Source organism: Mirounga angustirostris, unplaced genomic scaffold, assembly GCF_029215605.1.
Source record: "Mirounga angustirostris isolate CCGP_5_RB_7025 unplaced genomic scaffold, mMirAng1.0.hap1 SCAF_6, whole genome shotgun sequence".
NCBI lineage: Eukaryota > Metazoa > Chordata > Mammalia > Carnivora > Phocidae > Mirounga > Mirounga angustirostris.
Genome location: NW_026991714.1, coordinates 44,221,445 through 44,244,017, shown reverse-complemented (window position 1 = coordinate 44,244,017; position 22,573 = coordinate 44,221,445). Strand labels below are relative to the sequence as shown.

General features: G+C 42.7%; 1 protein-coding gene across 9 annotated transcripts in view; it reads right to left on the bottom strand.

Moving 5' to 3' along the window:
- The window catches only part of RGL1 (ral guanine nucleotide dissociation stimulator like 1), a 249,113-nt gene that overhangs the window by 46,990 nt on the left and 179,550 nt on the right, over positions 1 to 22,573 (bottom strand). For all 9 annotated transcript variants that reach the window (XR_010412302.1, XM_045877303.3, XM_064594221.1 and 6 more), the window contains 4 exons: positions 10,947 to 11,131; positions 6,056 to 6,180; positions 4,448 to 4,663; positions 837 to 940 (listed from right to left, as the gene is read on the bottom strand). Coding sequence is in view for 8 of the 9 variants with exons in the window: in XM_045877303.3 (XP_045733259.1) it covers positions 837 to 940; positions 4,448 to 4,663; positions 6,056 to 6,180; positions 10,947 to 11,131 (630 nt within the window). In the remaining variant the exon portion in view is untranslated. The remainder of the gene's footprint in view (positions 1 to 836; positions 941 to 4,447; positions 4,664 to 6,055; positions 6,181 to 10,946; positions 11,132 to 22,573) is intronic.

Genomic DNA, 22,573 nt, shown 5'->3' with positions numbered 1-22,573 from the left:
TACAGCCTGACTTTTTGATTAGCTCAAGCCCAGGTAGACCTGTTGAATGTAATTGGCCTATGTGTAGCCATGACACATTCCCCAGCTTCTAAATCTGTACTGATAGGGAATCAGAGCTGCCTCCTCATTCACCTTTCCCTCCTCTGCAAAAAGTTCTCTGGTCTACAAGGGAAGCTCTGGAACTAGGGGAAGGAAGAAAGTAAAATAATAAGGACAATAAATTGTTAATTGTTCCACAGCTTCCACAAAGAAATATGAAAAACAATATAAGATGAAAACAGTATAAAAAAACAATACAAAATGAAAAACAATGTAAAATGGGGCCAGTTGATAACTTTAGTCAGGTGCCTAGGAAGGAACACTTGGTGGTTTTGAATATCACTCAGATGGCTTTTAACACGCTGAAACAGAAGTGAACTGAAGAGATTCTTGCCGAACAGCAAGAACTAATGTCCTATCTACGCACATGATCCCTTACATCTTGGCACAGCTTAGGGCTTTGGAATGTGGCTGAGAAATAACCAGAAGGAACAGCAAACTGCTATAACTTCATCACTCCACAAACTTACCCCCTCGGAATCTAGATCATAAGCACATCCTTAAAATCATCCCCAAAGCCAATAATCTTGGCTTCGGCACACTTTGTCTGTGGCGGCCCCTCTCAAAACTCATTAATGATTCCATGTAAAGAGCACCCTGCCTGGGACACACAGAGGCTTTCAAACATATTTCTCTAGTTATATAATATGAGCTTTGAAGGCAAGGACCCGCACCCTTGATACGGCGACCAGTCGCCCCAGCCAAAGAAAAGCAGAGCAGGACACTTGGGAACTTACTTGGGGACAGCGGCCCAGGTCTTTTTTAACCTATAGATGGAATTGGACTGCAGTGCAGAAATGATGGCCCTCAAGGAGGAAAAATTCTTCAGGATCCTACATTCCTGTGCGGAGAGTGATTAAAACATAAAAGGCATTTAAATATCAATAATACAGTGAGTCGGTGGTTTCCTGTTTTAGAGGTATCACAGCTGCTATGAATTCTTACCACTAAATAGGCAGCTGTATAAATACTGAACATCAAAAAGTGGCTCCTTTACTCCCACCCCAGTCACTGAAACACTTTATAGGTTTTGGCACCGTATGCTTGTTTTTCTCCCTTTAATATAGTTTTTGCATTGTTGTTACAGTTTTATGGTTTCCAGCTTTCCCAGTAAAACACGAATGGAGGTGAGTCTGCGGTGCTGTGCTCGGGAGAGCAAGCTTGCTTCTGCAGAGAGCACACAGATGCCCTAAAGCCACATGTGAACCATCACTGTATCCTTCAGACAGCCTCTGTGAGTCAGGTGGTATCGAACGTCTCATGGCCAACCTTTGCCCAGAGAGGTGTATATAACTTGGCAATAAAAATTCACCACGAGTTGAACTTTGGCTTTTATGCTCTTTGCCAAGAGGGAATATTTTTATACACATTCGTTTGGTTTCAAATTGGCTTGGGCCACAATCATAAACATTCAGAAACACCTTGGTTCCTTCGGTGTTTCCAAAATAACTTGGGCTTTTAAAATAAAATTTGCTTTGGCAGCATTTGAGAAAACAAAATAGAAAGAGAACAGGAAATATTCTGGATGGCATTTTCTGGGTAAGGAGAAAGGCTCTCTGATCCTGAAATCGAAGCTACCGCACGGAGTCTGCAGCCTCAGCAGCCGGTGACCCTGGAGTCAACATCCTGCTGATGAATGGCAGGGACAGTGGAACAGTAAGGGAGAGAGCCCCAGTCTTGGCAACATGGGGAGAGTGGGCTATGCCTTATGTCAAAGGAGATGTTTCAATATATAGGCATTTGGGAGTGTAATATATCCACTGAGTGCACTGTGTGAGCACGGGTTTGGCTTTGTGTGGAACATCTGAAGCAAGAGACCCCAGGGTGGTTGGGCATAAATGCACACTGCTTCCAAGGTCATTTCATGAAGACATGCTAATCCTGAATAGGAAGGAAAAACAGCCTTCTCGAACTTAGCTTGCCAAAATCTGGCTACTTAAAACTATGCCAAACAAAAAAACAAACCTCCAAACGTTTTTTTTCTTAGAGTCAGTGCCAAAGTATTTTACAAAAGTCATGCCCACTCTTTTTATATTTCTCTATGCCCTCCCCTTACTTGAAAAGAAAGAGCGAGCAAGCAAGCAAGAGAGAGAGAGCACTCTGAAATACGGTCAGTCTGGAAACCCAAGCCCACGAGAGCATGGTTCAACAAAGGTTCAGAATCCAAAAGTCATGTTCCAAAAATCAAGAAACTTGCAATAAATAAAGGAACTCAGGCACAGATACTTCATGCAAATCGTAATAGACATATGGAACACATTATCCAGAAAGAGGCTTCAGTTAAGGGTTTAAAGGAGTACAAGAGACATTTGGCCCCATTTCCAGAAAGGGAGGTATCTTCCAGGAGATGCAAAAGTAAAACAAAAACATAGCAGCCAGGCCAGTCCAAGAAAATATGATCACATTAGGTCACAAATATTTTCTGTGTAAAATTTTTATCGTTTTTCAAATATCCTCTTGATAGAAATTAACTGTGATTAATGCAAGAAAAGTAAGATAAATCTTGGCAGGAAACCACCCATGAGTTTCATTATTTTATTAAATTACTCCACACAATTTCAAGGGACACGACATGCTCAATATTAGGAAACCACATCGCCAAGAGCAAGGACCCCTGGCTTTTAAGCATGTGCTATGGGACTTGGAATAGACCTCAAATTGTTCAACTTGTATTTCTTATTATCACATAAATGCACAATTTATATTTAATTTGGACCAAAAGTCATGGTTTGAGCCACATTGTCAAACACATAGATGCTGTATTCTCGCTACAGATTTTCTAAGCAGTTGAATGGATTAAAGGATATAGCATTTATGGCAGAAAATATATATATATTTTTTCTTATCATTTTAAGAAGACAGAAATTCCATGCTCTGTTCCACTCTATCAGAACTTCTTTTGTAGCTCTTGAGAAATAAGCTCAATTCAGAATAGGAGAAATCTAAGTTGTAAGACAGTATTTTCCTACTTTTTTATATACTAAAACATCTGTGGTAACAGACCACCTAACAATTCAAAATAAGGCAAATTTCCTAGCACAATTATGGCCCTGCTCCTTAATTAAAGACAACAAAAGAGAGTGTTAAAGAGAGGGAGAGAGGGAGAGAGAAAGAAGGGAGAGCGTGTGTGTGAAAATTTAAGCACTATGCCCTGAACATGAGGGCTTAATGAAACAAATATATATTAGCATAGAAAGCAAAATGGGTTTTGGTTGAGGGTTGACCCATATAACCCAGAACACTGACTAATAAGATATTTACATAATACTTATGTTTCAAAGTCATTAATTACATAGCTCTTGCTGATGTAATTTCTTTTGCCTACGAAAAAAAACCAAACTTACCCAATCTTCAAATACCAAAAATTATATCTAGTATTCAAAGCTAAATCCAAATGTCATCCTATCTGTGAAGCCTTCCTTGATCCCCCCAGTCAGAAGTGAGTTCTCCCTCCTCCACAGCTGTAACTTATCTCATAGGGCCCCACTCCTCTTTTGCTTCGGCTGAGATCATTCCAGTCTATCTTAGCTTTCTTGTTTGACTACAGGCTCCTGTAAGACCACATTAATTGTGCTTATCCTAAAGATGTCCCCTAAGTACATAAAACTGTAGCTCACGTGCATTTAAGAGCTCATGAAATACCTGGTGACCAAGTGACTGAATACTGTTCACCTTTTCTGAATCATGAAGATGCTGATTAGTGAAGGTCATACAGTATGTAAGCGGCTGACCCAAGAGACCAGACTGACACTCAACAGAATGTAACCAGGCCTAGAAATAAACTCTGTCCCTCCAACTTCAGATAGAAGGCCCTTCTGAAAAGCCCCAGATGAATGTGAAATCTGTGCATCTCAATCCTTTGGAAAAGAGATTCAGGATTCTGAGAATGTACCAGCTCTTTATATCGGTAGAAGATATAATGCTTCCAGGTGCTGGAAGGGTGCTTAGGTAGGTAATCATTCTGCGTTGAAGAGTAGTCTGTCTAACACTTAGACTATCATCAAGTTCTATTTACTGAACATGGGCAGAACTGACTCAGTTTGTGAAAATAAGGGGAAAAGCAAATGGATGTCTTACCCTGGAGACACAGCAGTGTGCAGGCCCATGAGCAGAAAGAAATGTGCAAGGGACCAATTTTCTTTAAAGAACAAAAATAAGCTCCTAAGTTAAAAAGGCAATTTTTCTTCTTATTTCGGAGGAACAACAATAACAGCAACAAAAACCCAATGGTCCCTCACATATGGTCATTTGATTGCCTTGCAAAACGCATAGACCCCTTTAAACAGAGAGATGGAGTAGTCTCCAACATCTACTAAATACAAAGAATATTTTAAAAAAAGACAATTACATGAGCAATGTTAATCCACTTCTCGATGACTTTGGCTCTCTGCTGAGTTTTGAGTTCTTTGCCCCCCAGGATGGTACTGACAACGCATTTGGTGAGTGTGTTAAACTGAGAGATGGTAGCACGGATCGTAGGAGCCAGATGCTTGTTTTCCTTCTTATCCCTTCGGGACCAAATGCAGCCCAGGCAGTGGTGAGGCACTACTTTCTTGAACAGTTGCTGGAACGAAAGAGAAACAGGCTTTCAGGACACAGACACTGCATATGGCAAAGCACATCATCTGGGTCATCTGTGAATTGGTATTTTGTAAATGGACAAACAACCCTTTTCTACTTGACTTGCCTCATCGTGTCTATTTCAATGGACAAAAGTAAATAATTAATATGTTAACTGGTCAGAAAAGCCCACATGTTCCTTCTAAATCTGCTCGACTGCACAAACGGAACACAACGACCAAAAGAAAATTTTAAATGACCAACCACATTTTGATTTTTCTATCTCAAAAGATGGGTACAAATCTATACTAGTGGTCGAGAGGGTTTTGGCCTCAGAATCATATCGAGGATATGTTCTGGGCACTCATGATCATGAATTGGGTACAATGCATATGGACGCCCAGTGACCATCTGACAGGTGATCCAAAGAAGGACAGGGCATATGGCATTATCATCACTGTGTTCTACAGGATTTCTAAAATGAAGTAAGCATATAAAAGGCAATACCACTCAATGTCACAGAGTAAAAGGAAGAAAGGAAGTTACAGCCTGGTTTCCAGGTCTTTGCCTGAAAGTCATCACCAATGAGATTTCCTACCTTTCTTTGATGCTGTCAATTGTGGAACAAAATCAAAGCAAATTGCTGACCAAATCTGATTCTCATCTGTATGACAATTCAATACCAGGGTTTGTATGAAAGTGAGAACATCAGGATTTACTTTACATACACTCTGATTTGCTTCTGATAATTTATTTGCATGCTCCCTAGGTGGAAACTCTGTCACTTTCTATGCTGCTTTCTTCAAAGTGGTAAGTGCAGAAGAGCTAAAACCATCATGATAATTTATAATAGCCCTCTTTCCTTTAACTGGTATTTACCAGCTAATGTTGCGCTGAGACACGTGACCAATGTCATCAACTATGCATGGCTAACAAACATATTCAAAAGTACAGGAAACACACATAGACATGAACTGCCAGACAGAGTCACATGTGGATTCAGTGAACTTATTTTATCCTAATTTATACTTTGACCGCTTTACAACCCTCCAAATAAACAATTCAGATCTTGAAATATTTATGAGTCTGGAGGGAGAGAAATACCCATGGAACAGGGTGGATTTTGTTTCATGAGAATTAGAATTCTTATTTCCCTCTGCGTATCGAGTGCCAAGTTAAAAAGCACCTTCACCCAGAATTGCAAGAAGAGCTTAGGCCTGAATTATTCAGATGATTGATTCAAGTCACATCTTCATTCTGCATTTATAGGCACGGCCTCTCTCAAGGATCACAAAAGACTTAAATCACATTCCCCCACTGGCCTCCCCAGGCCACCAGTACTGTAAGTCCCCACATTTAAGTGGAAGCCCATCTGGGGCACAGTGAGAAGACCTACTGCGTCCATATAGGTCAGCTGCTCTGCCACGAGATCCTCTGGGAAGCACGTGAATTCTGCAGGCCCTCCACCTTCCAGTTCCTCTTCCTCTTCCAGGCTGAAGAAGATGGTGCTGGGAAACCCATCTGTTCACAGATGGAAAAAAAAATTCGCATTTTGGTGCCACTGTTTATGACCTTGTTAGTAGAGTCAAACTGCACTTCCTTCATTTAGAAAGAAGAGGGCTAATCCTTCAGAAAACCCACAGGGAGAAATGCTAAGCACAATGCATCTGAGTGAAATGGAGGTCTGCTTAATCTCTGTAGGTTCTTTATTAAGTTCAGAGGCCTCATGTTATCCCTTTGATAAGCCAGATTCTTAGGCCAGGGACATAGCCGGATGAGGCAAAGTCTAGAGAAGCAAAGCTGGGCTACATTCTGGGGGTTTCCCTCATCTTGGGCTCTCTCATACTCTCTGCTCAGCTTAAGGACTCATCAAGCCACTTCCTAAGCCCCAACTATGCAATTCGTAATTACTGGCCAATTATAACCAGAAGCCTGGGAAGACTGGGCATAAAAGCAGGCCAGGCTTTGGGAAGTAGAATGGGCCATGTTGGTGTCAGAAATGCTGATGAAGTCCTCAGAATTCTAAGACAGTCCTTAGAATTCTCAAGATGTTTGGAGTAGCTTTCAGTTTCCCACCTAAAGTTAAGTATGTGTGAAGCAGAACAGCCTGAAACTAAATTCACCTGAGCCTTATTATAGATAAGATCCTCAGTTAGCCAATTCACAGGACACAGACTGAAGAAGTGAGAAGAAAAATCACGATAATAACTACCTGGATTCCAAATCAAAAGCTGAAGGACTCAGCCCATGGACTAGGAACTCCAGACTCCATTCTGAAAGACTGTGGAACTGGATGAAGTTGAACTTGAACCCCAGCCTCCCTTCCCTGGAACCTTTCCCGATTCCTGGGTTGTTTTCCAAGCTTATCCCCCACCTCATCCCCTCCACACTCCTTGCTCTCCTGTCAAATCTGTTCTCAAAAAAACAAAACAAAAAACCTAGCTGCATGACTTATTTCACTTAGCATAATCTCCTCCAGTCCCATCCATGTTGATGTAAACGTTGGGTATTTATCCTTTCTGATGGCTGAGTAATATTCCATTGTACATATGGACCGTATCTTTATCCATTCGTCTCTTAAAGGACATCTCAGCTCTTTCCACAGTTTGGCTATTGTGGACATTGCTGCCATGAACACTGGGGTGCAATGGCCCTTCTTTTCACTACATCTGCGTCTTTGGGGTAAATACCCAGTAGTGCAATTGCTGGGTCATAGGGTAGCTCTATTTTTAATTTTTTGAGGAACCTCCACACTGTTTTCCAAAGTGGCTGTACCAACTTGCATTCCCACCAATAGTGTAAGAGGGTTCCCCTTTCTCCACAACCTCTCCAACATTTGTTGTTTCTTGCCTTGTCAATTTTTGCTATTCTAACTGGTGCAAGGTGGTATCTCAATGTGGTTGTGATTTGAATTTCCCTGATGGCTAATGATGATGAACATTTTTTCATGTGTCTGTCAGCCATTTGTATGTTTTGAGAAGTGTCTGTTCATGTCTTGCTGCCCATTTTTTGACTTGATTATTTTTGGGGTATTGAGTTTGAGAAGTTCTTTATAGATCTTAGAAATCAGCACTTTGTTTGTAGTGTCATTTGCAAATATCTTCTCCCATTCTGTGGGTTGTCTCTTTGTTTTATTAACTGTTTCCTTTGTTGTGCAGAAGCTTTTTATCTTGATGAAGTCCCAAAAGTTCATTTTTGCTTTTGTTTCGCTAGCCTTTGGAGATGTATCTTGAAAGAAGCTGCTGTGGCCGATGTCAAAGAGGTTACTGCCTATGTTCTCCTCTAGGATTTGGATGGATTCCTGTCTCACATTGAGGTCTTTCATCCATTTTGAGTTTATCTTTGTGTGTGGTGTTAGAGAATGGTCGAGTTTCATTCTTCTGTATACAGCTATCCAATTCTCCCAGCACCATTTATTGAAGAGACTGTCTTTTTTCCATCGCATATTTTTTCCTGCTTTGTCGAAGATTATTTGACCATAGAGTTGAGGGTCCATAGCTGGGCTCTCAATTATCATATGGTTTCACTTATTTGTGGAACATAAGGAATAGCATGGAGGACATTAGGAAAAGGAAAGGAAAAAATGAAGGGGGGGAAATAGGAGGGGGAGATGAACCATGAGAGACTATGGACTCTGAGAAACAAACTGAGGGTTTTAGAGGGGAGGGGGGGAGGGGGATGGGTTAGCCTGGTGATGGGTATTAAGGAGGGCACGTACTGCATGGAGCACTGGGTGTTATACGAAAACAATGAATCATGGAACACTACATCAAAAACTAATGATGTACTGTATGGTGACTAACATAACATAATAAAATTAAATTAAAAAAAAATCTAGCTGCATTCAGTTATACCTTATCTTGGCAGAAATGTAAATTGGTATGTTACTACTCCCCCAGGATGTTTACATTTTAAGTTTTTTCTCTTTTTCTTTGTAGAAGAAGACTTTTACGCATCTTGGGTCAAGTTGGGGGTGGCCTTCTCTTTTTCTTGGTTTCCCAGGGGAAAGGGGTGCTGAGAGCAGACATTACATCACTCCTCCTATCAGAGCACCACGTGGGGACTTGCCAACTCCGGGGTCAGGCATGGGATTTAAGGCTGCCACTCCCCAACAATCCCCTCCCTACCACAGGCAAGCTGAAGGTGCTGATGCTAACGGGCTTGGGTTACGACTGGAGGAGGTAGGAGGAAATCACTGTCTGCCTCTGGAGTCTGAAACACAAACAGGCACGAGCTCAGGAGAGCTAAAACCCTATGACTTCACCACTCTGCCTCCACGCAACTCTGGGGGTACTCTTCAATTCAGTGGAGGAAGAAGAAATTTGAAATCCCAAACAAAGCTCCAGAATGGGCCCCCCATCCCTCTTGCTAGCTACTATGTCAATCTATCCCAGTGGCTCTGGAATGCAGAGGCTGACCCATTTCAGCCAAAGAGGATGTGTGGTAAGGTCAGATCCTCTCACTCAGCCAACAAACACTCACAGTGACCCATATGTGCCCGGGATGTTGCTGTGGGTAAAGATTACGTGGTCCTGTCTCTCCAGGGACTAGGCCATGCCTTCACTGTTTCTGCTTTTGGCTCCCTTCCAGAGGTAAGGGAAGTAAAAACTAGAAGCACAATTTTACTATTGGAAAACAATGTAGGTGAACTTTTGCTTTTGCCAGCATGAAATTGGGCAAAATACGCCCATGAGAACCAAGCTCCTAAAAGTCCTTTTTCAATAACGACCCCTGGACTTCATAAACAGAGAGTTTAGAGCTTTCTTGATTAAAATTTTCCAAACTCAGGAAAAATTCATTTTCGAGCATTGCCTAAAAGCCTTTCCAAAGTCAGGCAATCTCCCTCTCCCCTGCCTCAGCCTGCCAAATGAGCTCTGCCTTCCAGTCGCTGGGTCGGAAACAATGAACGACTGGTCCCACCGGTTCCCCAATTAGGCCCGGAGCCAGGGGCAGCCCCAGTGGGGAGAGCTGGGCTCTCACACAGCATTTTCCACTCCGGCTCAGAGACAGGCGGGGAGGCCCTGAAGGGAGTGGAGGTCCGGCAGCTGGAGGAGTGCCCTTGGTATTCCAACATTCCCGGCAGATGAAGTCATCTGAGATACAGAGTACTTGGCAGTCGGCTTCTCAGGATGCGATTGCATGTTCCCCCTGCTCTGATTCCCCAAACATAAAACAATTCCACAGGTACTGTTTGGAATGTGAGGTTATTTTCTTTGGCACTGATGCAGCTTCCCTTATCGGTCGTGAGGAACTGCTTCCTTTCCCTCGCTGAGGAAATTGGGCGTCACTTCAGGGAAATGCCTGTCAAAAGCTCCAAGTGGGTCAGCCGCCATGGCAACCATCAGCCAGCAGGCCAGCGAGGGGATAAATCGTCAGGCTGAAAGCCTGTCCTAACCTCGCTCTGACTTTCTTCAAAGATAATTTCAAGCGGCCCACGACCTGCAGTGGTGGCCCTTCCTTTGTCCTTGAAAACAGGCAGTCAGTTCCTCCAATAGGAAAAAACAGCCACAGAAACTTCCTCTGACAAGACGAGGGCACTGGCAAGCTCAGTGACAGTGATGTCTTCCAGCTTGACAGAGAAATACCTTTTCAGGGCTTTTTGAACTTTTCTGAGGGCAGGAGCACAACTGGATTTAATTCTTTGCCTGCTGAATGGGGGTGGTTGTGAAGGGTTTCCATTCATTAGATAGAGGAGCCAGAGACAGATAATAAAAGGCAAAATCAAGTTCAGCGTGGGACATGTTGACAAGAGAAGGTAAAAGATCCTCTTTACGGTATTAGAAGAAACTCAAGGAAATCACTTCGCTTCTCAAAGTCAGTTTCCTCTTCTATAAATTGAGAGCACCAGACTAGGTGGTCTTAAAAATCTCCTTCTTGGCTCTAGAAGGCTGAGGCTCTGTAATTAGCACTTTGATAAACTTTAGAATTTTTATCCACCACCAATCCTCCAGCAGCTTGTCTCTCTGAGACAAACCAAGGTCATTCATCAAGTAAGGGAGAACAGTTTGGGGCGGCTGGGTGGCTCAGTCGGTTAAACCTCCGACTCTTGGTTTTGGCTCAGGTTGTGATCTCAGGGTCGTGAAATCGAGCCCCACGTCGGACTGTGCGCTCAGTGAGGAGTCTGCTTGAGATTCTCTCTTCCTCTCCCCTTCCCTCCTGCACTCTCTCTCCTCTCAAACAACTAAATAAATCTTAAAAAAAAAAAAAGTATAGGGAGAACCTATCTTCAACATGGAGCCTGCAGAATCAGAATCTAGCTTGTTCTCTGGAACCAAGCAAGTACTCACTGTCAGTTTCCACTTCTTGCTTGTGAAACTGCTCAAGAAGATTTTGTGCCCTTCTCTCTGGATCAGAGCCTGGCATCATCCGTTTGAGATAATCCAGCAGTTTCTGTAAGCAAGGGAAGTGAGGGGGCTCCCGGAAGTCCTCTGCACACTGGTCAAGCCAGGCCCTCAGGATGGAGGCGATGGCACTGAGAAATAGAAAGGGAGAGTCACTGCACCCAACTGGCTGTGGGGGCTCAAAACAGGGCCTGGACACCGTGGCCTCACCCAGAACACTCCACAGGACTTGGGGTCAACAGAGAATTCATCCCAAAGTTCCTGGCAATGTCAGTGAAGTTAAAGCGCTAGAAAACAAGCTGGTTACATCTTTATTATTTTAAGTGGTGGCTGTATAGCGCAGGAGAGACTGATAAGTTCCAAAAAGACAAAGGACCATCAACTTATCAACTTTGGAAAAACCCGCACAGGGGGAAAAAAAAAAGACACGTGGAAGAAGATTTAGTGAGTCCTGAAGCAACTTCAAAGCAATCTGTGACAGTGAGATTATGGGCTTCCAATTCTGGCTTCACTCAAGTCAGAGACCACAAAATCAACTGGACTGACATTTTAGAAAATCACTGACTGACGGTGGACCCGAAATCAGTCTACTGACAGGAAGTGCCTATGTTGGGAAAAGATAAAAACACTGATTTAATTTTACAAAGATTCCCAGGGGTTCAGCCTAAGTGCCAAAAAAAGTCCTCCCCCAATTATCCTCTGCTTCTCAAATTATAAGAGGAGAATCTGTGGGAGAAACAGCACCTCTTAGAGAAGTAGGTCTTTGTAAAGTAAGGGAGAAAACGTGGAGATGCAAAGCCCCGGTGAAAGGGATTCCCTCCGATGGCTCAGCAGGGTCTGTGTCGGGTGAGACAGGGGCCGGGGCACGAGGAGCCAGGGCCACACACACACACACACACCCCACGCTACTAATAACACAACTGTGCTGTCTTTAGGTGAGGGGCAGCCCCTCATCCAGGTTACAAACAGCTGACTGGCAAAAAGGATAAAAGGTCTTGAGTGCTATGATTCTACGCTTCATCTTCAAAGAGGACGTGCCAGGCTGTGTCTGCCAGGAAGGACAGTACTTTGCCTCTTTACTGACCAGCCGCCCCCATGGCTAACGCAAATGCACTGATGATGGCTGCAGGTGATGGGGGCTATAAATTAATCCACATGTTATTGATGGGACACTTCGTTTTAGCTGAAGACCCCAGTGACCAAAATTTTTCAGCTGATAAAAAAATATGTTAGCACCTTTAGAAATGATCATTTAAGTATACTTCAAACAAATTGTTTACTTAGTTAACAAACTATAAAGAGACCACAAGGTAATATTATCCATCGATGTGGACCTGCAGGCTGGGCTTTCGCAGGCATGTCTAAATTCTACACGTCCCAATTTCCTACCACAGAGCAGGACTACGATCCAGGCATACGTACAGCTAAAGCCAATTCAAGGCTTAACTTCTGGAAGTAGAGTGCAAACAGAAGAAAAATAAATTTACTAACTGTTTTCACTGCTATGGATATCGTTGCTTTACCAATGAGGACATGAAGGTGTCTGGAACTACAATATTTACATGCATACGTCGGAAGTATTCGGTGACATAAAGCCATCAAATAAATGCTGGAATTTAAAGCCACAGAAATGATTAAAATATGCTCTAAATCTTTAGTACAGATTAAATAAAAAGCCAAACAAAAGTTTCCCTTCCTTCTAAAAAGTTCGAAGAAATTAATACGAGCTCTGGGATTAAATGAAAACCTAAGTGAAATGAACAGGCTTCTAGTCAGTGGACCTACGATCCTTGGTTTGCCGTTTCTTCATCGTTCCATATCCATGCTTGTGTCCCCGCCGCCATTCATATGGTGAAACCCTCACCACCCCCCCAAAATTGATGGACTTCTACTTTCTGACAGCCCACACAAAGCATTCGTTATTTCTCCTTTCTTCACAAAAAACAAATATCATGAATTAAAGAAGAAAACGAAGTGGCATTCTGATATGTCATTTTTCTAAGGAATGGGACTTTTTTCCTATGAATTCTTTCTCTTCTTGGCTGACAAGCACTGAGCCCAGAACCGGGGTAGGCACACAGGTGGGTTCATAGCCCAGAAGGCAGGAAAACCTGACATTTGCCTCCGTCACATTGATTCTTACGTACACTTTTGTCCTTCTCAAAAGAAGGGCGAATTGATTTCATGAGTAGAACTACTCATTTAATATTTAATACTTCAGTGAGAGGATACACTTCCAATGATACCGATGGAAGAACAGTCATGGAGGGATGATAATGCACATCAATCAATAAAAGTAAAAAGAGCCTCCACCTAACAACAAGACAAGCAATGCAATGACCCTAGTGACTCCTCGGTTTCATGACTTGAAAGAAAACCCAGGCAGAAATCAGAATCACAGGTAAAAGACAGATAGGAAAAGATATTAATATATCATTGCCTTCTTGGCCTCCCATAATTGTTAGTTTTAAAAATTACAAAGCTGATTCTTTATTGCAAAGAAGTAAATATTATAAATGTATACAAACTAAAACAGCAAAATACCTATGTCCTCTTCATTCTAATCCCATTTCCATGACTACCTATCAGCAGTTTGGAGTATATCCTTCTAGACTTTTCAAGAGATATGTATATATATTTAAATAAATATGCTATGTATATATAAGCCAACATGGATTTTTTTTTGCCCCACTGAATATATGAAACCAACACCTCTCCATTCAAGATCTACCTTATTGTTTCCCAGAGTTACATATACTATTCCACTGCATGGACACACCATCATTAATGTAAGCATTCTTCTACTAGTGTGCAAATATTCAAGTTATTTTCATGTTCTCACAATCACAAACAATTACAAAATATGTATCCTTGTTTACATCTCTGAGTACTTACGCATTTCTATGGGACACATTATTTAGAGCTTATTCTCATGGAAGTTGCAGCCTGGAAGGGCTAGGGGAGTTCTGAAGAGGGACTTGAATCCAGATTGGACTTGCCTTTAGGTGCACATTTCGTCCTCCTCAGTCTGATGTTTTTAACTAGCTCTGGTAATCTATTCCTTCTACCCTTTGTGACAGTGCCCTTCCCACAGCTTAGCCTAAGAGGACTTTGAAAGTTCACTATAGACCCAGACACTGACTTGGCTAGAAAAAGCAATTTCACAGAAAAGAGGAATGAAGGGGGGGAGGAAGAAGGAAGAGAAGAAGGGAAGGAAACACACAAACAGCACAACACGAGGCAGACCCCTGCCCTCCTATCAGCAGGGTGGTTATCAGCATGCTAGGAAGGGAGGTTTTCTGGAAAGACCTGGACACGTGCCCAATGCTCACAGTAGCTTTATGTTTACCAGTCCTGGGAAGAAACTTCCTGTTCTTGATAGGCTATAAAGCAGATAAAATGTGAAACATTTAATATTTCAAAAAGGAAAGGAACATCACAAAATCATGGCAGCCAATGGGATTTCTGGCCAACACCTTTCCATCTCACCCTTCATGGCTCCACCCGGAAGATCGAACTTATGTCCCAACCAGAACTGGTTGTTTGGGAGAATGTAAAGAACCTCCATACTGAAGGGAAATCTGATTTAAAATCACAAACTTACAGGAAAGGTGTGACTATTAAGCTAGAGAAGCTACTTGGCTCTGCACCAGAACAAGGAAGGAGGATGAAGGAGGAAAACCAGCTGGGATGGGTCCTAGTTGTGCCACCTGTGAACAAAGGGAGTTGGCCAGGTCCCTCAACTCCGCTGACCCCTACCTGGAGGAGACATGCAGTAATACCTGCCTGCAGTTCCCTGACACCGTTCAGTACTTTCAGCCCAAAGGATGGCAATACGGGCATTTCCAGGTACCTACAGAGAAACCTAACTGTTGGCAGTCTTAAAACTACTTGCCATAAATCACAAAAGGAAGGGACTTAAAAAGGTAAAAGGGCTCGGTGAAAATCAGTCAGCGCTCATGGACATCACTCAGAGAATCCTCTATCACAGAAAGGATGACGTGGAATTCACACCGTGGTACACCACGTGTGGCCCCAGGCCTGCTGCACGAAGTCATTGGAAACAGACTACGCGCATGTGCGAACGTGCAGGCACGCGCGAATGCGCACCCCCCCTCCCGCGTAAGGCAACCTCGTCGGGACAGATCAACTCAGGGACCCCAAACTCTAATACAAATCACAAGACGTGCTTCTTGAATGACTTGTGAAGACTGAAGAAGTACTTTGTGAGACCGAGCGGAAAGATCGCGATTGTGCTATAATCTAAGCCCAGTATATGAGCTCCTTTGCCGAAGTCATCTTTAATGCGTTACGGAGCAACACCCCCTCGGTCCCAAGTAAGCATGCTGGGTGGGTGGCCAGGGGCAGGAGCCCAAACTGATAGCCGAGGGGGCGACCAGGATTGCTTTTTCTACCTCAGGCAGTCCTGGCCACCCTCTCCAACCTACCGCAGTGGTCTGTAAGGGACAGGAAGACATGCTCAGACATCCATGCATGGAACTGAAGGACACAGCGTCTAAGGCTTTTACTTCTAAGGAAACAGAGCCGTGGGAAGATTTAATTCACTAATTACACTAACAGTATTTGAGTGCACTTTGTTTTCCATATTCATAAAAACCACGTATGTGAACAACATCACAATAGGGAATCCCACAGAAGGATTTAGGAAACAATGTTCAGCTGAGATCTCAGGTATAAGGAAGAGTTACTGGGGTGAAGACTGTGGCAACAGCGTGAGCAAAGATCCTGAGGTGAGAGAGGGCAAAACAGTTTCAGGGGATGTACAGAAGACCTGTTTAAAGAACAGGAAGAGAGGGGAGGAATGCAGCACAGTGAGATTTGCTATACTCATTTCTCAGCCAAACAGAAATCACACTTAATAACACCTGGCTGGAAAATACGAGACAGATGCCTTCGCTGGAGGGACAAGGAACCAGTACAGTACTGGGAGCCGCCGTGGGGACCTTCAGTGCAGAGTAACTGGGCTGCCTGAGGTGAGCGTCTAGGCTGCCAGGATGCTCAAACCACAGATTTTTAAATACATGCAGGGATTTGAATGCACAGGTACTAAATCATATTAAAATCCCATTGGTAGCAAAATACTCTACAATTGGTCAAAGGCTTAATAAGAAATTTTCAAAATATGAAGTCATTTCTCCCATGATGTGTAACCTCCAAGCCAAGAAATAGGATTATCAGGACAAAAATAATAACTCTGTCCATTTAGAGTTCTTTTCTCTCCCCAGAAATCCGAGATAATAATTTATTGTTACTTAATAAGATGTGGAACCATTTTTTCAAAAGCAGCAAAATGTTTTTTTCCACGTTCGGATATTCTCCAAAAACTGGATCTTTTCCTACTATAGATAAAAGATAAGAAAATCCACGTGGAGGGTGGGCCTCTGAATCAACGTGGCAGGTGACACCGCCAAGCCCTGAGGGTGGGAGCCAGTGCACCTTGCTCTTCAGGGAAAGAAAGGAAGGTGACCTTGACACTGACTCTAAGCTAGACAGCCCCCCACACCCACCTGGTTCTCCTAGTCACAGAGGGGGTTTTCCTTTTCAGAGAAGGATGTCAGATAGAGGCTGCCTCGGAGACCCCCGGCAAGATGGTTTCCCTGACAAGAAAGAACAAAGGAAGGTACAGAGAATTTTTCCCTTTTTTTCTGAAAAAGCCTGGGAAAGATGGAAACATGACTACCTGGACTTGTCAAGGTCATCTTGCAAGGCTTTCTTGTACATTTTCCATTGTGCATTTTTGGTGCAGAGGCTGAGCAGGGATTAGAAGGCTGGGAGGGAAAGTGAAAGAGGAATGCTGAGAGGCTCAGGGAAATCAATGCAAACAGGGCCAGATTCAGAGCTAAGCAGCAGGCAAGTACAGGGCACGGAAGCCAGTGAGCGGCCAGGAGGCAGTGCAAGAGAAAAAGCTCCAAGGTGAGGAGGAGGAGAAGGAGGAGGAAGACTGTGATAGGAAGGACACACAGAAATACCGAGTAAATATGGGTGGGGAAGGGCCCAGAGGAGGAGGAGATGAGCCCGAAACCAATTATCCAAAGTCAGGAGTGTTTACACACCTGTCCTTTATTCCCAAACTAGATGTGCAGGCCCTGGCATCTGAAGGCAAATTTACAGAAACTGAAGAGAATTATTGTGTACAGACCTAACCCCCTATCACCAAACCTTACTCAGTGTGTCAGTGTCAAAAAAAAAAAAGGGAAAAAAACTAAGAGGGCTCTGAAATGCCTGCTTTTTCATGAGCAGCTCAGCCAATGTGGCTAAACAGTCTCTGGAGGGCCTAACAGGGGCCCTGGTTCTGTGGCTCATTAGCTGCGAGCTAGCCTCAGTATGCCTCAGCTTCCTCACCTATAAAATGGGTACAATAATGGATGCCTCCTCATAGGATCGTGAGGCCAAGAGCTAATACATGTGAAGTATTTAGAAGAGTTCCTAGGACATAGTGCTCAAAAAGTATTAGCTATTTTTATTGTTTTAAAACAGAAGAATGGCAGTCTGTTAGACTAAGGACTAGATAAGCACCATACTCTAGTTGATAAAGTTGTTTCCCACTGGGTATGAGTTGACAACTCTGATACGCCATCCAAGTATCCTGAAACTGAACAAATAAGCAAATGCACGGCAGATGGTAGATGCCACTTTTCTCGCTGTTGCAGAGGGAATTTACAAATCAGCAAAGGGAGCAGGCTAAAACCATCTATGTGGTCATGGATTAGGGTTGGAGACATCAGTAAGAACTCGTGTTTAAATACTGATACAGATGGTTATACATAAATATTCCTAGATGTGTGTGTTTATATAATTAGTGTAAACATAAATCTCCTAGCCCTATCAGCTGAGAGGGCTAAAAAGAAATGACATCCCAGCAGCAGTGAGTACACCTAGCACCCAGATCCTGGTTTCCGATACTATTCTGCAATGAAAAGAACCAGGTCTCCTTGAAGAAAAGGCTGATTCTAGGACTGGGGCAGGAAACATACAAGGTGAGCCTAGAGCACCTTTTCGTGCCAGAAGGTAAGAAGGGCTCGAACAACCGAACACACCCACAATGATAGAGATGCCTATCAAAGTGACACACGAGTCAATCAAAAGAGCTCCCAATGACCCAAACTGGAACAATCTGAGCAACAAATAAACTAGCATTGTATTATAACCCAAAGCATAAAAGAATTTACTCATCAGTCTAAACTGATAAAAATGTTTAAATAAATTAATAAATGGGGGAAACAAATCTCCCATGCAGAAGTTTTCCAAATACATTGATTAGATACCTTACCTTCACAGAGGGGGAGTATAATCCCCACTCTTTAATTGAGGGTTATGTACTGTGACTTCCTTCCAAACAATATAGTATGGGAAGATGTTTTCCATGGAGAAATCTGAAAATTACTACTCCAGCCAGGTGATCAAGACCAACAACAGTCATAAATCATATTGATAGTATGTACCCTTGATAGCATGTGATGAGAATGGCATTCTACCTCTGTAATAGTCCTCTCAAAAACTTGTAAGTTCAGGGGCACCTGGGTGGCTCAGTTGGTTAAGCGACTGCCTTCGGCTCAGGTCATGATCCTGGAGTCCCAGGATCGAGTCCCGCATCAGGCTCCCCGCTCAGTGGGGAGTCTGCTTCTGCCTCTGAACCTCTCTCCTCTTGTGTTCTCTCTCTCATTCTCTCTCTCAGATAAATAAAATCTTTAAAAAAAAAAAAAACTCGTTAAGTTCAGTCTAATTATGAGAAAAATAGTCTAGTTATGAGAAAAATTCCAATAAAGGGGTATCCTGCAATATACCTGACCTCAAAACCGTAAAGGTCATTGAAACCCAGAAAAGTTTGAGAAACTGTCACAGCCGAGAGAACGTAGGTTGATACGACAACTCAATGTAATATGGTATCCTGGGTGGGATCCTGGAACAGAAAAAGGACATGAGGTAAAAAGTAGGGAAATGTGAATAAACTCTGGACTTCAGTTAATAATGTGTCATACTGGTTCGTTAATTAACAAATGTACTATAGTCACGTAAGAACAGTAAGGGAATCTGTGAGGAAGGCATATGGGAACTCTGCTGTACTATCTGTTCGGTTTTTACATAAATCTAAAACTGTTCTGAAAAACATCTTAAGCAGGGCGCCTGGGTGGCTCAGTCGGTTAAGGGTCTGCCTTCGGCTCAAGTCATGATCTCGGAGTCCTGGGATCTAGCCCTACATCCAGCTCCCAGCTTAGTGGGGAGCCTGCTTCTCCCTCTCTCTCTGCCCATCTCCCTACTCATGCTATCTCTCTTCCAAATAAATAAAATCTTTAAAAAAAGAAAAGAAAAACATCTTACTTTTAAGAAAAAAGCATGAACAGGAGAGTCTGACCTCAGTTCTTAAGAGAAATCGTCTCCTTTTTATCACAGGGGAAGAAGCAGAGGACACAGAGTGTAGAGGGCAAGGTGTGGGTTGAAATCCCAGGTTTCCCTTATTCCCTGTGTGACCTTGGACATGTTCCTTAACCTTTCTCTGTCTCAGACCCCTCATGTGTAAGAGAGGAGTTAAGAATACATAGGGTTATTATGGGAATAATAAAAGGATATACACAGGGACTATCCCTACTAAGCATCCATGAATTCTAGCTCTTGCTGTTGGAAAGGGACACTGCCATTCCCACCCAAATTATTTCTCAGGGACCTCTGTAGCTCCGTATTCTCCAATTCCTCACTGCTTGAGGTGGGTGTTTTTATGTTATAAATGGGCCTCTAATGAAAAAACTGCTGAGGCCTTCTCCATTTTTCACCATTAGAATGGAGTAAGTTGGTAAGGAAAGACGCAACAAGGCCCCAAGAGCAGGAAGCAGGCACTCAGATCCATGGGCCTGAACCATCTGATCTTCCTTCTTCTTTCCTCATATCCTGCAACCCATCTCCTTCTCCAGGGAACAAGCCTAATTTCCCCATTTCTAACAGCTGTCTGGGGACCTGGCTCAGGCTGTTCATTCAGTAATAAAGCCAGGCAAAACAACATAGGGTAAAGTAAATAATCCCAAATTAGAAAATGTCAGGATGCTAACACACTAAAACACTAATCACAACGGTGATAATATGCCTTAGCTCTTCATGGACTTCTGGCTGCAACCAGATTGCAGTGATCTAGGTATATATGAGCTGGAAAGGCACCTGAGATCCCGATGCTCTTCTGAAATGGCAGACCCAAGAGCAAAACGGTGAGAAGCCCGGGTCTGGGACTGAGTTCAGATACCAGAGCTCACTTAACCAGCTGGTTGACATTAGTCAAAGTATGTAACTTTTCTGGAGCTTCCATTTACACACTGATAAAATGAGGACAATAGCTCACAGCAAATCTGCGACAGTAAAGGAAGATACCAGGCCCCTAGCAGAAGGGCTCACGCTAGTAAGCACACCACACGCTGCAGCCAGGGGCGGTGGCCAGGCTGGTGACAACGGTATCATCACTGTCATCCCCTGCCAGGCTGCAGGGTCAGTCAATGACAGGGTCTGATCGAGATGCCTGTTTGCCTTTCTCTGACACTTCGAGAACTCCAAGAGATTCTTAGGTGACTGATTTTTCTTCTTTCTGAACCACTGATCATCAACATTGTTTTACTCCTCCTGAATTTTCAGAAAACTAATTTCTGCTTTGGGAACCTACTCTCTTCCCAAATTTTGATTCAAGATTTCAATTTTGATTCAAGATTTCAATGACTTTTAAAATGATAATTTCTACTTTTCTTTGTCCAGTATGGATGTTTTAAAGACAGTACCAGGTTCTTTTACGTAGTGTATTATTTCTCTATTTCTTCTTCCATTCTACTTTAACTTTTTAAAAATACTCCTTTCACTGTATAGCCATTCATTCTTTTAAATTTCAAGTTTTAAATCTTATTTTTGCTCTGTTCTTTACCCCTTTCTTTGACCCATTTTTGTTAAAATAGCCAAATTAATTTCCACTGCCTTCTTAGGGTATTTGAGTTTGCTGGAATGAATATTGATTGCAAACTCTCTGGGCAGATTTTTTTAGTACTTTCCACTGTAAAGTTTCTTGGGCATTAAGGAATCACAGCCAGGCTTCTTTAACTCATCTCCCTTTTCTTTAAAGTGGTTCCAATGTCTTGGATTACTACTATTCGTGTGATTCTTAACTGGACTAAAATCTGGTGTCACTATTTACAACTTCTGGGAAAAAAGTACAAGAATGGCATTCATATCGTCTGAATATGCAGAGATGAAAGCAGAATGATTTCAAGTTTAAAGCACTGCAGTGGCAAAGAGTTTGAGAAGACAAAACACAGCGCTCCAGAAGGGAAGTGAAGCGAGTCAATAAAAGAAAAGGAAACAACTATTTTGACATTATAATAATAGTCATTAAAGGAAAGAAAAAAGTGTCATTTCCTGAGGAGTCTTAAACCTCTTTAAATAAAGCATATTAGATAGATAGATAGATAGATAGATAGATAGATAGATAGATAGATAGATATTCTAATTTCAGATCCATTCCAGAGAATGAAGATTCACTGTGTCAAGTTTCTGTATGGTTAATATCCCTTCTTCACATTCTCTTCACTTTTGAATTCAATGATTGTAATAAATCTGCACAAGGGAAAGTTTCCTTTTCCATCTGGTTCTGATTTTGTTATTCTAAATAGACAGTGTTTTATCATATAGAAGTGTCAGCAGCAAGGAGGAAAAGGGCACAGGTAGGATGGATGTGGGCAGAAATGTTGCTTTCTGGCACAGGAAGTGAGTTTCCTGATTTCCAAATAGTGGCAAGTTTAGGGATTGTAGAAATAAACATTGGATGCTTTATTATATACAACAGTCCAGCGCTAACATCAGAAATCACTGTGTGGCAGATTCCAACACCTAGAAGCCTTGGAAGTTGCCTTCCTCGCAACGGAAGGAATTCGTGTTTTGGCTAGATGACGTTAAAGGCCCCCAATATTGCACAAAGCCCGAACTGGGCACACTCGGGCCTGGAATTACAAGTGGGAGTCACAGCACAATCTGACACTTTTTGAAATTCGTGAAGAACACTAGTCAGTTGCAGTCCAAGACACCAGAAGCCAATCTTTCATCTCGACGATTCCATCTGTACTTCCCCATTTTTCTTTCTTCTAAGTTCTTTTATCCTCTGAAAGGTTGATTAGATCCATATTTAGAAATACAGGGAAGACTGTTATTCTGGGATTTGGGACCCTGTATGAAATGTAAGCCCTGCTCTATGCTTTACGTTAAAAAGTGAAAAGCCAAACAAGAGTTGAGGATTTTTCTGTTCGGGGTTAAACCTCGCAGTAATTCCACTCCCCCCACCCCCACCCCCGCCAACAATCCCCATCTGCAAAACTGCAGGCATCTGCCCTAAAACAGGATGTTTACTTCTTAGAAAGTTACTGAATTCCTGCCCGTCTGTTTCCCACCTGAAATCACAAGAAGACAGATTCACAGCAAAAGAAAACAATAGGCATTTTGCACCCCCACCCCCCATTTTGACCCCACAATACAAAGCTTTAGCTCATCTCTGGACTGAGAAGTACAGTGAGCAGCTGTGATGTCACAATTAATAA